The sequence below is a fragment of the Phragmites australis genome, chromosome 22, assembly GCF_958298935.1.
Source record: "Phragmites australis chromosome 22, lpPhrAust1.1, whole genome shotgun sequence".
Lineage (NCBI taxonomy): Eukaryota > Viridiplantae > Streptophyta > Magnoliopsida > Poales > Poaceae > Phragmites > Phragmites australis.
The window spans coordinates 3,036,672-3,051,506 of NC_084942.1; the positions used below are offsets into that span (position 1 = coordinate 3,036,672).

Consider the following 14,835-nt stretch of genomic DNA (forward strand, 5'->3'; position numbering starts at 1 on the left):
GTGAGCCGTGAATCGCGATGGCACTGCTAACAGCGTTGCAATAGACCTTGGAAGGAGCTGGGATATTATCAGGTGCAGTTTGGGAGGCGGAGACAATTTGTGAGGTCGCAAGCAGGCCACCTCGATTATGAAACTGAATTCATTTTACGACTTCTCACTGAATGAATAACATGTTCCTCGGTTTGGTGGGTTTCTAGCGAGATGGAGTGGTGATGGATCACCGTGACACTTTCTATGATTGATTTTTTTTTTCTTACGCGATTCTGAGATTGAAAATTGACCTAGAGTAGTTTACTTAAAGCTCAATCTCGTTGAGTAGCTACTCAGTTCCTGCATGATCAACTTGTCGTTGTTGAGAAGGGTGAAGAACAGAAGTAAGCTCAAAGGTCAAGAAGCAAGATGGAGATTGAAATAATCAAATGCATGTAAGTGAGTGCATCCTTTTTTTAAAACAAGGTTACCTTTCCTTCGTAAGAAGAAAGTAGGCTGAAAATGCAACACAAGTTTACGAAGAAGCACCACCAATCGATACAAAAGGATGCGAGCCAGATGAACAGTAAGCAATCTCCTCCTTAACTAGCTGAATTCCCTGCGTGTTGTGGCAGGAATGGTTGATAGAAGAAAAAATGGTACGGTCATATTTTTTCCTACCAGATAGGCCAGTGTTTAAGGTCGTGTCATCATCAGACTATCTAGTGAGTAAAAGGAGATTTTATGTAAAAATATGCTCTCTGTACAAATTGGTTTGGCGAGTGCTCAGGTGTAAACGTCGAACTATCCGGTACTTGTAAGTTGATAGTTGATATTTACCGAAAAACATGTTCTCTGCAAAAATAGTCCAGCGAGGGTTCTAGTGCAAACGTCAGACTATCTAGTGCTTATAGCTTGAATCATGTAGACAGAATTGCTCTCTGTAAAAAAAATAGTTTGGTGTGTTATCCGAGGTAGCGTCGGATCATCTGATGAGTTCAATAGCAAAACTTGTAGAGAAAATTGCTCTCTACGAGAATTAGTTCAGTAAGGCTTCTGATGTCAACGCCGGATCATCCGGTATATGTATTTCAAATTTTTGTAGCAGGATTTGCTCTCTGCAAATATTAGTCTGGCGATAGCCTCCGATGAGTGTATTTTAAACGCCGGGCTATCTGGTGTATATTAGGAAAGACTTCGGGGTCCAGCCGAGTTGAACTTACTGGATAGTTCGGTGATCAGAAGTTTGTTCTCACCGAAACATCCGGTGTTCAATCCGAGTCCAATTCGAGTTGGATTCGTAGATTTGTTCGGATTCTTTTCATATTTTTGGTTGAACATAGCGTGTTTAGAGTTGGAGTAGAGTCCTACTATGATTCCCTAGGACCAAGACGATGTCCCCCTTATAAATAGTTGAAGGTGGAGGCCGATTGCAACAATAACTCAGTCAATCGTAATTATTGCATCTACTTTTCATTTTTTTTCTTTACTTTCCTACATATTATGGTAGTTTTAGAGTAATTCTTCACTGCTACTTCGAGTCCCCGTAATTTGGATGGTAGTTCTTTGTCAATTTACTTGTAAATCATCCTGGTGGCAATCCTCAAGGTTGTCAGTCGAAATTCTTTGCTTGTTTGCTCGTAAACAAGTCGCGTGTCACTGCGAAAAGCGATAGTTATTCAGGATGGATATGTGTTGCACAGGATTGCTAAATTCCACACCAACACAAATTGGCGACTCCGTTGGGGAACGATGGTTCTCCATCGACATCTTCACCTAGGGTTTCGACGACTTCACCCTCTGCAACTTACTGTTGCGCCATGTCTCAGGAGAGGACCGAAATCAACCCTGACAACATCATCGCCCCGACGCTTGAGGAGCTTCCCAAGGAGGAACGCCAAGCTATTGAAGCTCAAAAGCGGGAGGTGGAGAAGATGATGCTTACATGCTATTAGAAAACACGTCAAGGCGTCATCAAGAAGGGCGATGCAATGTCAATCGTTCATGCCAAGCATGAGGTAAAGACCAATGTAAGTGATTCTACTAATGATTTACAAGAAAACATTGCACATATGGTTGATAAATCTGTTGGTGCTCTATGTTTAATAATTCTGAAACATTGGTCAAAAGTCTAGATCATGTGCTATCTAGTCGTGTTAGGGCTTTATTTATTTAATTGTAAGATGAAAAAGGTAAAAAAAAAACAGCCCCAACTGCATGATGCTAGTACCTCAAATTCCAATGATAATAGCAAAATTCAATAAGCACCCTTAGTTTCATCGGCACAATTTATGTCACATTTGCCTACACAACAAAATATGCCGATACAACAGACTTATAATCGAGCCAATGAAGGTTCCGCCAACATGATAGCACCTCTATTTAATACATTGAGTATGAGCAAGCCAGAAGTTTCCTCATTTGTTTTTTCGGTTCCTAGCACTTCATCTGCCATAACTAGTTCGATTCCACAAGCGGTTAATAGCCGAGCTAATGAAATTTCAGCGAGCATGCCACTAGTTCCCTACAACACTGTGGCATGTAGCACACCTCCTATACCCTCACAAGGTACCAGGCATACCTTATGGTCTATTATTGGCTACTTATTTTAATGTGCCTTCACAAAATACTCCACACATGCAGCCTATAGCTTCACACTCTCAAGATATGACACAACCACAACTTTTTAGGGCGCAATCATATGCTAATGTGTCATCCAATCAGCCTATGGCTGAAACACTTTGGGGCCTGAAAGCATTAAAGAGAAAATGACTAATATTTTGAGGGAACATTTTGGGTAGCACTTAAATGTAAATCACGTGTTTATCAAAAAACCATACCCTGATTATTATGACACAATTCTATATCCCTGTGGGTTTAAAGTTTCTGATTTTGTTAAATTCAATGGGGAGGATGGTAGAATCACAATGGAACACATAGGACAATTTCTTTTTCAATGTGGTGAAGCCGGTAGTAGTGATGCTTTAAGATTATGTTTATTTCATTTGTCACTTTCTGGAAATGTTTTTACTTAGTTTACTTTACTTGCGTCTAATTCTATTCATGCATGGGCACAACTTGAGTAAATTTTTTATGAATATTTCTATACTGGAGACACGGAGATAAGGTTAATTCACTTGATATTGGTCATTTGAAGGTTTAGGATACTAAAAACCAATGTTTCAATGTATCACTCTCTGATAGAGATTTAGCTGAGTTAGCTTTTGCTGGGTTGCATGCGCACATTAAAGAGAGGTTAGAGGGGCAAGAATTTTCAAATGTAAATCAAGTTTTGCAGTGAGCTCTAGCTCAAGAAATTCATGCCGAAGAGCATAGAAAAGTTTAAAAATTTAGTGAGAAACACAAAGTGGATCGCCCGGGTGTTAATGTAGTTGAATATGATGACGATTCATCGAATGATGATAGTGTAGACATGTGCATAGCCGAATGGGTATGGAAGTCTAAATCAAAATCATTTGTATACTCAGCATTAAAGCCGACTCCACAAAAGAATTGACAAGAAGAGATGAAATTTATATTTGATGTCACTAAGTGTGATAGGATATTCGATCTTTTGCTACAAGAAAAGCAAATTAGTTTATCACCTAATCATGTTTTTCCACCACTTGAGGAGATTAAAAAGGGTGCATATTGTAACTTGCATAATTCATATTCTCACGCTACTAATGATTACAATGTCTTCTGTCGACAGGTTCAATCAGCCATTAATGAAGGATGATTGAAATTTACCGAAAGTCCAAAGATGAAGCTAGATAATGATCCATTCCCTGTTAACATGATAAACTTTGAGGGAAGAAGATCTTGATTCGGCCATCTCAATTTGAATCGACTAAAGGCAAGAATGTGATCATTAGTGAGGATAATGTGAGGCTAAGGATGATCAAACCTAAAAGTTCAAAAGTTGGTTGTTGGAAGTTAAATGAAGACAAGAGCAAGGTCATTAGGAGATTTGAAAAGCCAAAACATATATTCAGTGCACTTTTGGCTAAATATGAGAGTGACAAGGCCAACAAAAAAGGAGACAATTGGCCAAATATTCTTAAATGTTCAAGATCATCTCTGAAGCATGAGTTTGGAGGGAGGAAAAGGTAATAGATGACAATATTGCAGCAGCTCTGTTTTCTCCTTTCGGGCCACCAATACCTATGATTTGGAGACCTCCTCCTATGGTGCTTCCTCCGTGTCCACCATAGGGTTGATGTGGACCTTGGGCGCCACCTCCTATGTTGTTTGCATTATTCCATCCGGGGTGGACAACACCATGACCTTCAGCATTCAACCGGTTATTTCATTCTAGACAAGACCAGTTTAATTCAAGAAATCGGTTAAATGATGAGAGTGATGGAAAGGAAGTTAAAAAGGTATATCGTGTGAAGAATACAAACATTCCTAACGAGAAATCAGATCTAGATAGAGAGGAAAAATAGCCGGTTGTTGATGAAAATAAAGTGCAAAAATAATCGGTTAATGACGGTTTGGTAGGCGGCAACAAAGAGAAAGTTGTAGAGGTGGTTGGTACTGATCTTGGGACCAAATTGGTGTCTCCTATAGCAGAACCATAGCTCATGGTGCCAAGGGTTGAAGAGGCCACTTTTAGTGCTAAGTAGATCAATAGTTTGGACGATCGGAAGATTGAAAGAAAGATGTCCTTGCTGCTTGAGACTAAACCACAGCTGCAATGGTGTCCTAGAGGTCTTTCACATTCACAAAGGAAAAGGCTACAAAGGCTACACAAGAAAGAGTTGGGAGAAGTTCAAGCTGAAAAGGTGAGGGATTAAGTGTTTAATGAAATTAAGCCGATGTTGCCTATTCAGAAAGAATGGAGAGTAAAACAAGTTGCACCACCTATTGTGATACCTAGTGATGATGATGATGACATGCTAGAAGACTCTCCGGTAATTAGAGATGATACTTCACCTCATGATATTATGAATGTCAATATGGTTTTTGTTTTTCTTCGGAGTTTCGATCCATTGATGAAAAGGTTGTTCAACTAAATCTTGGTTCGAAGGAAGCCATATGTGAGAAGCCTAAAGAATCAAGCCAGCATTTGAGACCATTGTATGTCAAGGGACATATTGATGGAAGACTGATTTCTAGAATGCTAGTAGATGGTGGAGCTACCGTGAACTTAATGCCATATTCAATTTTTAAGAAGCTAGGAAAAGAAGATAATGAGCTTGTGAAGACAAATTTAGTGCTTAATAGCTTCACCGGCAATCCTACAGAGGCCAAGTGTGTGATTTCCATGGAACTCACTATTGGGAGCAAGATGGTGCCTATGGCTTTCTTTGTCGCCAATGTGCAAGGTAACTACAATGTATTACTATGTCATGATTGGATTCATGCAAATTGTTGTGTGCCTTATAGTTTGCACCAATTCTTGATTCAATGGGTAGACGATGAAGTAGAGGTTGTACATTCGGATACATCGGCTTTTGTTGCTTTAGCCGATGCTTCGGTAAATTGGCAACACAAGAATGTTCAATGTTTATCTGATTAAGACATTTCAGGTTATGATTTCTTAGTGTTACTAGAGATGGTTTTGTACCTGTATTTGTACAGCCAATTTCTTCATCTCGGATTAGCACTGTAATATTATAAATGGATAAACAAAGTAATTTAGAGTGGTCGCAACATCATGTGGAACAATATTGGTCAAAAAAGAATGATATTTGTGAAACTATTGATGATTTTGATGAGGTAGAAAAGCTATGAAAATGTTTTTTGTCAGCCGACCCATTAGAAGAGGTAGATATAGGAGATGGTACTATTACTAGGCTGACATTTATGAACAAAAATATGCATGATGTCCAAAAAGGCAAAATAGTTGCATTGCTTAAGGAATATATCAATTATTTCGCTTGAGAATATCATAAGATGTCGGGACTTAGCTGTGAGCTTATAGAACATCGGCTTCCCATAAAACCTGGTTTTAGACCTCACAAACAGCCAGCTAGAAAGTTTATTCTAACATGTATGGGCGAATCAAAGAAGAAATAAAGCCGGTTGCTTGTTGTAGGGTTTATTCATCCTTGTAGATATGCTGAATGGATATCCAACATTGTCTCATTTGGGAAGAAGAAAAAACCGGTAAGCTGAGAGTATGCATTGATTTTAGAGATTTAAATAAAGCTACTCCTAAAGATGAATATCCTATGGCTATCACCGATATGTTGATTAATGACGCTTCATGTCATAGAGTCATTAGTTTTTTGGATGGAACGCGGGTTATAATCAAATCTTTATGGCCGAAGAAGATATGCCTAAAACGGATTTTCGTTCTCAGGTTTTATTGGTTTATTTGAGTGAGTTATCATGACATTTGGTTTAAAGAATACCGGTGCTACTTATCATAGAGCTACAAATTTGATCTTTCATGATTTGCTTGGTGTCATTTTATTATTGTCAAATCGGATGCTATGGGTAGTCATTTAGCCTAGTTGCATATAGGTTTTGAGAGAATACGTCGATATGATTTAAAGATGAACCTACTGAACTATGCTTTTGGTGTATTGACGGGTAAGTTTTTGGATTTCATAATACATGAGAGAGGCATAGAGATAGATCCTAATAAGATAGCCGCTATAGATAAATTAGAGGCACCAAAATCAAAGAGAGATATTCAAAAATTGCTAGGAAAAGTCAATTACCTGAGGCGGTTCATATCTAACTTATCCGGTAAAGTTAGTATTTTTACTCCTATACTTTGGTTAAAGAAAGAAGCCGATTTTACTTAGGGGGTAGAACAGCAAAAAGCCTTTGATAAGATTAAAAAATATTTGTCATTACCCCTGTGTTGAGGGCGCCCAAAGCTGGGATTCCATTTCGGCTATATGTTGCTACACAAGAAATGATGATAGGTATTATTCTTACACAAGAAAGTGAAGGGAAAGAATGTGTGATCACTTATTTAAGCCGGCGTCTCTTGGATGTGGAAACAAGGTATTCGTTTATTGAAAAATTGTGTTTATTATTGTATTATGCATGCATCAAGTTGAGACATAATTTGCTTTTTAGTATTTATGTGGTTGCATGCTAAACCTATGTTATTAAATACATGTTACAAAAGCCTATTTTGAGTGGTAGAATCGAAAAGTGGGCGTATGCTTTAATTGAATATGATTTGGCTTATGAACCATTAAGGTCTATGAAAAGCCAAATTATTGCTGATTTTATTGTTAATCATCGTATTGATAATGATACATCGGTTACTGTTATTAGTGTGTGTTCATGGAAACTATATTTTGATAGCTCGACTTGTAGAGAAGGTTAAGGTGTTGATATTATTTTAGTTTCACCTAGAGGTGCTATTTTTGAAACATTGGTTCGTTTAGAATAATTTTGTACAAACAATCAAGCCGAATATGAAGCTCTTTTGTTAGGTTTGCAAATTTTAGGGTCTATGGATGTGAAACATAAAGAGGCATTTGGTGATTCATTATTAGTGGTGCAGCAAGTTTCTAAAGTTTTTTTAATATTTTGATGAGTCACTAAACAACTATTTAGATAAATGTTTAGATATCATAACAAATTTGGATTATTTCACCATCACTCACATATCTAGAGAAGAGAATATGAGGGCAAATGATTTAGTGCAGCAAGTATCTAGTTATAGAGTCACTAGAGGGATGTTCTTTGTATTAGAAAAACCGTTGTTGGCTTGTGCTAGTGTCCATTTGGCTGAACAATAGGAGGAGAGTTCGATTTTGCCCAAAAAAAAATAGATTTGCCTACACCTAGTAATTGGATAAAGTTGATGATTGGGTATTTAGATAATCCTAGTTCATCAGTAGATATAAAGATTAGACGACAAGCTTTAAAATATGTGATGTTGGATGGTGAATTATATCGCTGAACCATATACGGGTTGCTTCTAAAATATTTAGGTTCGGAACAAAATAAAATTGTTATAGGTAAAGTACATGAAGGTATTTGTGGTACGCATCAGTCGGCTTACAAAATAATGTGGTTGTTAAGGAGAGCTGAATTTTATTGGGCGACTATGTTTGATGATTGCTCTATATATTACAAAGGATGTGAATGATGCCAAAAGTTTGGTAATATACAATTAGCTCCTGCTTCTATGTTGAATCTTAACGTCAAACCATGGATGTTTCGAGGCTGGGCTTTGGATTTCATCGACCAAATTCATCATCTATCTTCCAAAGGTCATCGCTTTGTTTTAGTTGATACAGATTATTTTACAAAGTGGGCTGAGGTCGTTTCTTTGGAGAATATGGCGCATAAAGAGGTAATCAAATTTATTTTGGAACATATTTTTTATAGATTCGGCATTCAACAAACTTTAAATATCGATCAAGGGTCTTCTTTTATTTCCCACAAGTGCGTGAGTTTGCATAATCATTTAGAATTAAGCTTCTCAATTTCTCACCACATTATGCTCAAACCAATGGACAGACCGAGTCAAGCAATAAAATCTTGATTAAGCTCATAAAGAAAAAAATAGAAGAACATCTAAAAACATGGCATGAGGTTTTGAGTGAAGCATTTTGGGCTCATCCCATATCTAAACATAGTGCTACTAAAGTTACTCCTTATGAGTTAGTGTATGAACAAGAAGTCGTTTTGCCCGTTGAGGTAAATCTTGGCGCAATGAGAGTGGCACAACAAAATGACATCAATGATGAAAGATTTAGAGCTTTGAGAGAAATTGAAAATAATAAATTGAGGGCAGCTAAAGCCTACAATAAGAAAGTAAAGGAAAAATCGTTCAAGTAGGAGATTTGGTTTGGAAGACGATTTTACATGTCGTGTCTAAAGATAATAAGTTTGGAAAGTGGTCTCCTAGTTGGGAAGGTCCTTTTAAGGTTGCAAGAATCGTACTAAAAAATTCGTATATATTGTAATATTTACAAGGAGACAAGATGCATCAAACTATCAATAGAAAATACTTGAAGAAATACTATCCAAGTGTGTGGCAAGACGCTTGAGAAGAGAGGTAAGCATACCTGGCTGGTGTAATTTGTCACCATCCTAAGATACATAGTTATGCATGACCGATGTATTTACTATCGTCCTTAGAACATACACGTGGCTGATATATTATTCATATCGTCCTAAGTAGTAGCTTAAGATGAATAATGAATTATTTGATGATTGTATGGAGTAAAAGTGTTTTTCGATGCACAAGCAATAAAATAAGAGGGCATGTGTTGATAGCAAAAAGAGGCGCGACCAAAAATTTTGTGCACACCGGATAGTCCAGTTCTTAAGGCAGTGTCATCATCGGACTATCCGGTGAGCAGAAGTGGATTTTATGTAAAAAAAATGCTCTCTGTACAAATTGGACCGGCGAGTGCTCTAGTGCAAATGCCAGACTATCCAATGCTTATAAGTTGATATTAGCCAAAAAACATGTTCTCTGCAAAAAAAAAAATAGTTCGGTGAGGGTTCCGCCGGACTATGCGGTGAAAACGCTAGACTATCCGATGCTTATAGCTTGAACCGCGTAGAGTGAATTGCTCTTTGCAAAAATATAGTCTGGTGTGTTATTCGAGGTAGCGCCAGATTATGGTGAGTTCAATGGCAAAACTTGTAGAGAAAATTGCTCTATGCGAGAATTAGTCCTGTGAGGTTTTCAGTGTCAACACTGTATCATCTGGTGCATGTATTTCAAAATTTTGCAACAGGATTTGCTCTCTACAAATATTAGTTCGGCGATAGCCTCCGGTGAGTGTATTTCAAACGCCGGACTATCTGGTGTATATTAGGAAAGAGTTCGGAGTCCAGCCGAGTTGAACTCACCGAATAGTCCAGTGATCAAAAGTTTGTTCTCACCGAACCATCCGGTGTTCGGTTCGAATTCGACTCGAGTTGGATTCGTACATTTGTTCGGATTCTTTTCGTGTTTTTTACCGTACAGAGTGTGTTTAGGGTTGGAATAGAGTACTACTTTGATTCCCTAGAAACAAGACCACGTCCCCCTTATAAATAAATAGTTGAGGATAGAGGCCGATTGCAACAACAACTCAATCAATCGCAATTATTACATCTATTTTTTGTTTGTCTTTACTTTCTGCCTATTAGGGTAGTTTTAGAGTAGTTCTTCACTGCTACTTTGAGTCTTCACGATTTGGGTGATAGTTCTTTGTGGATTTTCTTGTAAATCGTCCGGGCAGCGATTCTTAAGGCTGCCGGTCAAAATTCTTTGCTTGTTTGCTCGTAAACAAGTCGCATATCGCTGCAAAAAGTGATAGTTATCCAGAACAGATTCGTGTTGCACAGAATTGCGAAATTCCGTGCCAACATGAATCACATGGAAAGAACTACTAAGTGCAATAATAGACTGAGCTATGTGCATTTTAGTCATGATTTCAAGTAACAATAAGACATGGTAGGTTGCTCGATCATGTGGCTATGGTTTCTAATGGAAATTCTGTAAAGTATATCAACTGGGACTAATTATATGCGTTGTGCTCCAGTTACACGGAATGATCTGTGTTACATTACATAGAATAGCTTGACAAAAGATAAACAATTGGACAGGAGGACAACAAATTGTACCTGAAAAGGTGATATAATATCACTGCTGATTCCTCAAGGTAATTTGATGACAATAAGTGAGCGTGTGTGATTAAAAAGATGTGGATAAATGTTGTATTTAATATAAAACTTAGGAGATGATACAGATTAGAGAAATATTTTGTACAAGAAAAGTTATCCAATTCTGCAAGACAGTAAGGCCACAGCCAACGGTTTTTCTTCAGGGACGAAATTCCTGTCGTGAAGGGATTTTCGTTCCCTTCAGCGCTCCAACGATTTTCCTTCACAGTTCTCGTCACGAAGGGATTTCCAAGGTGATTCCCTTTAGGACGGGATTATCTCTTCTTTCACTTCACAATTTTCCTCGAAAAGAAGCTGTTGGAGATGAGAGAAAATAAAGGGAATGAAAACGGGGAAGAGAATCAGAAATGGAACGAAATGAAGGGAATATAGTTGAAGATGGTCTAACGATGTGCGGAGTCAGTGCTACCTTTAAGAAAGGATGGTTTTCTCAACAATACATTAGTGCACTTCTCTATTTTATTATTAAGAACCTGACAGCAGTGCAATAGGAATAAGCTGGATAATCCCTGCCGAAATGAATAAAGCTGGATAAGGAAATTAAAGTCATGGGAATATGCTATAGGCAATCAACTAAAGAAGCAGAGGGAAAAATATTTTGGAAGCAGCAAGAAAGTTAGTGCAAACAATAAATTACTTAACTGGCAAAAGAATTGCCAAATCATTAATATGGGGAGCATTCCTCTGCAGAACAAAATCTATAACAGTACAGATATTTCATATTTTTTTAAATTAGATCATGGCATTTACTTTTTATATAAATAGGGAAATAAAATAGGACCTTACATAGTTCTTGCTGGTCCTCTCCACCAGAAATAAAAATGTTCTCATTAGGACCTATATAGCAGCAACTATAGGCAGCGAGGAGGCAATGGCCAAGAACCAACCAATTCTAGATCTAAATAGTTGCAAAGCTATATGGTTTTTCTTTTAAGAAAAAAGGGAAATATAATAGTATCATGGATCATGTACTTCTACTTTTTTTTTTCCTTCTATCTGTGATGCTTTGCACAGAAATGTGAAATGGAAAACATGGAACAACCTTCCTGGAGGTGGGAACAAAATCTTTCTCATAACATCACAAGATAGCAAAAAAAGGCTTGGAACTGGCATACCCCTAGAATATTCTCATCTGGAATATGACCAAACAATCTATATTTCTATAAAATAAACGAGTTATGATAAATCCGAATAATTTTCATAGTACATCTTACACGATCAACCAGTCCACAATTAAAATTGGTCCCCACGTTTTCTCCTCTCTTCTATAATATAAAAAGTCACAATCAACTAGCTGGTTAATAATCAACCTACTCTCCATGCATCGTCCTTAATCGTCTTTTTTTATTGTAACGTGCTCTCTTTCCTTTTGTCACTCTATTTCCAAAAATTAAATCAAGATAAATGATAATCGCATAATAAAAGGCTAAGGTCAATCAACAGCGCGTCCCTTTTTTCCTATGTTCCAAAACTACGACAAGATCTCGTGTTCTCTTTTCTCCTCTTAGTCTATTTCTAAAATCTAACCACAGTCTTTGGTTCCTACTACCGTCTACATGAATCGACAGACAACAATCTCAACTCCAGTCACTCAACGATCACTTCCGCGGACGGGCGTCGACTACCTTCACTCATCGGATCGCACCTGCCTCATCAACGCCGACCATCTCCGTTGATCCATAATGACCATCTCCTCAATATCATCCATATATGTGTAGCCACTGGATTCAATCATCGTGCATAAAAATCTCTTTTTTGTTATAATATATTTTTTATTCTTCAGATTACTATGTTCTGGATTGATTATATGCACGTTGCTAGTTTGAGGTAAATTGGACACTTGGATGCCACCCTACAGAGAATTAAAAGGAAGCTGTCAATCTAGTTAAATAGAAAGATTTGTTTAGAAAAAAGTTATCAGTGGAAAAGAATAATAAATTGCAACAATGGCCAAACATACTATTTGTCAGCCTAACAGAGGATAATTGCAGTTCATCACTAATACGGAGCAAAGTAATGCCATGATACACAATAGTTTAATCACGTGAGGTAACAAAAGTGGAAGTGAAAAAGAAAATTTTAAAAAAGGTAAGAAATAGATGAACAGTATAAACATTTACTGATGGAGATAAAAAGTATAAAACTCACACCTCTGCAAATAAGATGAGAAGTTGATCACTGTTAGTTGAGAAGTAAATACTTAAAAATATCATTTTATTAATATATATTCTTATTAAGTTTAAAAATAGTAATCAAAGCTACATAAAGACCATAAAAAAAAAAGACCAGAGTATTGTTTTCAAGTGCCCGTCCTTTTCCCCTCTACGCTGTGCTAAATCGCCATTCGCACGCCTCTAGAGTCTCGACTACTTTTGGAACAGTCAAGAGTGCATCGCAACCAAACCAACCATCGCTACAGCAACCGTTAACCAACGAGCGAGCCAGCCACCCCCACTGACACGTCAGCCCCGTCTTTCTCTGATACCCACATGTCAGTGGTTGGCTTCACTCAAGCTCCCGGTCCCACCATTTCCGAGCTTTCTCCCCCACCTCACCTCACTACCGCGTCGGCGGCTCCAGCTCCAGCTCCAGCTCCAGCTCCAAGCCTACTAATGGCCGCCGGATCTCGCCGTCAGCGGCGACCGCACCGCCGGAGATGAAGCGCCGACACCTCCCGCCCGTCCTCTTCCTCCTTGTGCTCTCGCTCCTCTCCCTCTCCTTCCGCCGGCACCTATTTCTCCCTGGAGGCCCGTCCCAATCCGCCGGCGACGCACTCCTCCGCCGGCTCGCCGCGACCGACGTCGGCGGGGACAAGATTCTGTTCGAGGCAGCCGCGCTCTTCGCCAACGCCTCGATATCCTCCTTCCCCAGCCTCGGCAACCACCACCGGCTCCTCTACCTCCGCCTCCCTTACTACAGCGCCGCAACCTCCGGCCCGCGGCCAAGAACCGTCTCCCGCCTCCGCGTCCCTTCGGAGAAGCTCCCCTCCGACGAGTCCCTCCTCGCCGCCTTCCGCGCCTCACTCCGCTCCTTCCTCCTCGCTCGCCACCGGCGTCGGGGAAACGTCGCCGGCATCATGGGCGACCTCGCGGGGCTCCTCGGCAGGCGGCGTTTCCCCACCTGCGCCGTCGTCGGCAACAGCGGAATCCTCCTCGGTTCCGGCCGCGGCGCGCAGATCGACGCGCACGACTTCATCATCCGCCTCAACAACGCCCGCGTGGCGGGCTTCGCGGCCGACGTCGGCGCCAAGACCTCTCTCTCCTTCGTCAATTCCAACATCCTCCACCTCTGCGCCGCCCGCTCCGCCGTCACCGCCGCCGGCTGCGGCTGCCACCCGTACGGTCCCACGGTGCCCATGGCCATGTACGTCTGCCAGCCCGCCCACCTCCTTGACGCCCTCATCTGTAACGCCACCTCCACACCGGCCTCCCCCTTCCCGCTCCTCGTCACCGACGCGCGCCTGGACGCGCTCTGCGCGCGCATCGCCAAGTACTACTCGCTGCGGCGGTTCGTGGCCGACACGGGGGAGCCGGCGAGCAACTGGACCCGGAGGCACGACGAGAGGTACTTCCACTACTCGTCGGGACTGCAGGCGGTGGTGATGGCGCTGGGGGTGTGCGAGGAGGTGAGCGTGTTCGGGTTCGGGAAGGCGGCGGGGGCGAGGCACCATTACCACACCAACCAGAAGAAGGAGCTGGACCTGCACGACTACGAGGCCGAGTACCAGTTCTACCGCGACCTCCATGCGCGGCCGGAGGCGGTGCCGTTCCTCGACGAGGCGCCGGGCTTCAAGGTGCCACCGGTGAAGCTGTACTGGTGATTGTTACTGTACTATGTTTGTTGACAATTCTGACACTTGACTGATACAGATGTTTCGGCAGAGAAAGAAGTGTAAATTTTGGGCAATTGAAAGGGAATGAGAGTCTGAGATGGATGTTTCAGATTGGGAAATATGTAAGGAGAAATGCAGCTCAATTTTGTGTTGATCAAATGGTTCATTTGATTGTAACTGTTGATGTATTTGCTGCAGTACAATTGTACACTAGATTGATACATATATGTAGGCTTCAAATATATGTTATCGGCGGGAAACGGAACGAGAGACTGGAATGTATCAGAATTGGAAATGAACAAGGAGAGCTAAGTTCGCTGCTGGCCTCGTTAGTGTTTGTTAGCATTCGTTTGCTCAGCTTGATGATAATAATAATTTCGACTTGCTGCACTGTTAGATGAGAAGAGATCACTAACTGACATTTA

The 14,835-nt window shown here is 40.3% G+C and overlaps 1 protein-coding gene across 3 annotated transcripts; it reads left to right on the top strand.

Annotated features, from left to right (window-relative positions):
• The first annotated feature begins 12,919 nt into the window (after positions 1-12,919).
• Positions 12,920-14,587, top strand: LOC133905446 (sialyltransferase-like protein 2). 3 transcript variants are annotated; one of them, XM_062347224.1, is made up of 2 exons: positions 12,920-14,371; positions 14,448-14,587. In XM_062347224.1, the coding sequence occupies exons 1-2, from the start codon at positions 13,235-13,237 to the stop codon at positions 14,496-14,498; spliced, it is 1,188 nt and encodes a 395-aa protein (XP_062203208.1). In that variant the 5' UTR covers positions 12,920-13,234; the 3' UTR covers positions 14,499-14,587. The 3 variants fall into 3 exon arrangements, with proteins under 3 accessions (XP_062203208.1, XP_062203209.1, XP_062203210.1); XM_062347225.1 differs by having other exon boundaries at positions 14,460-14,587; XM_062347226.1 differs by having other exon boundaries at positions 12,921-14,587.
• Positions 14,588-14,835: the final 248 nt, after the last annotated feature.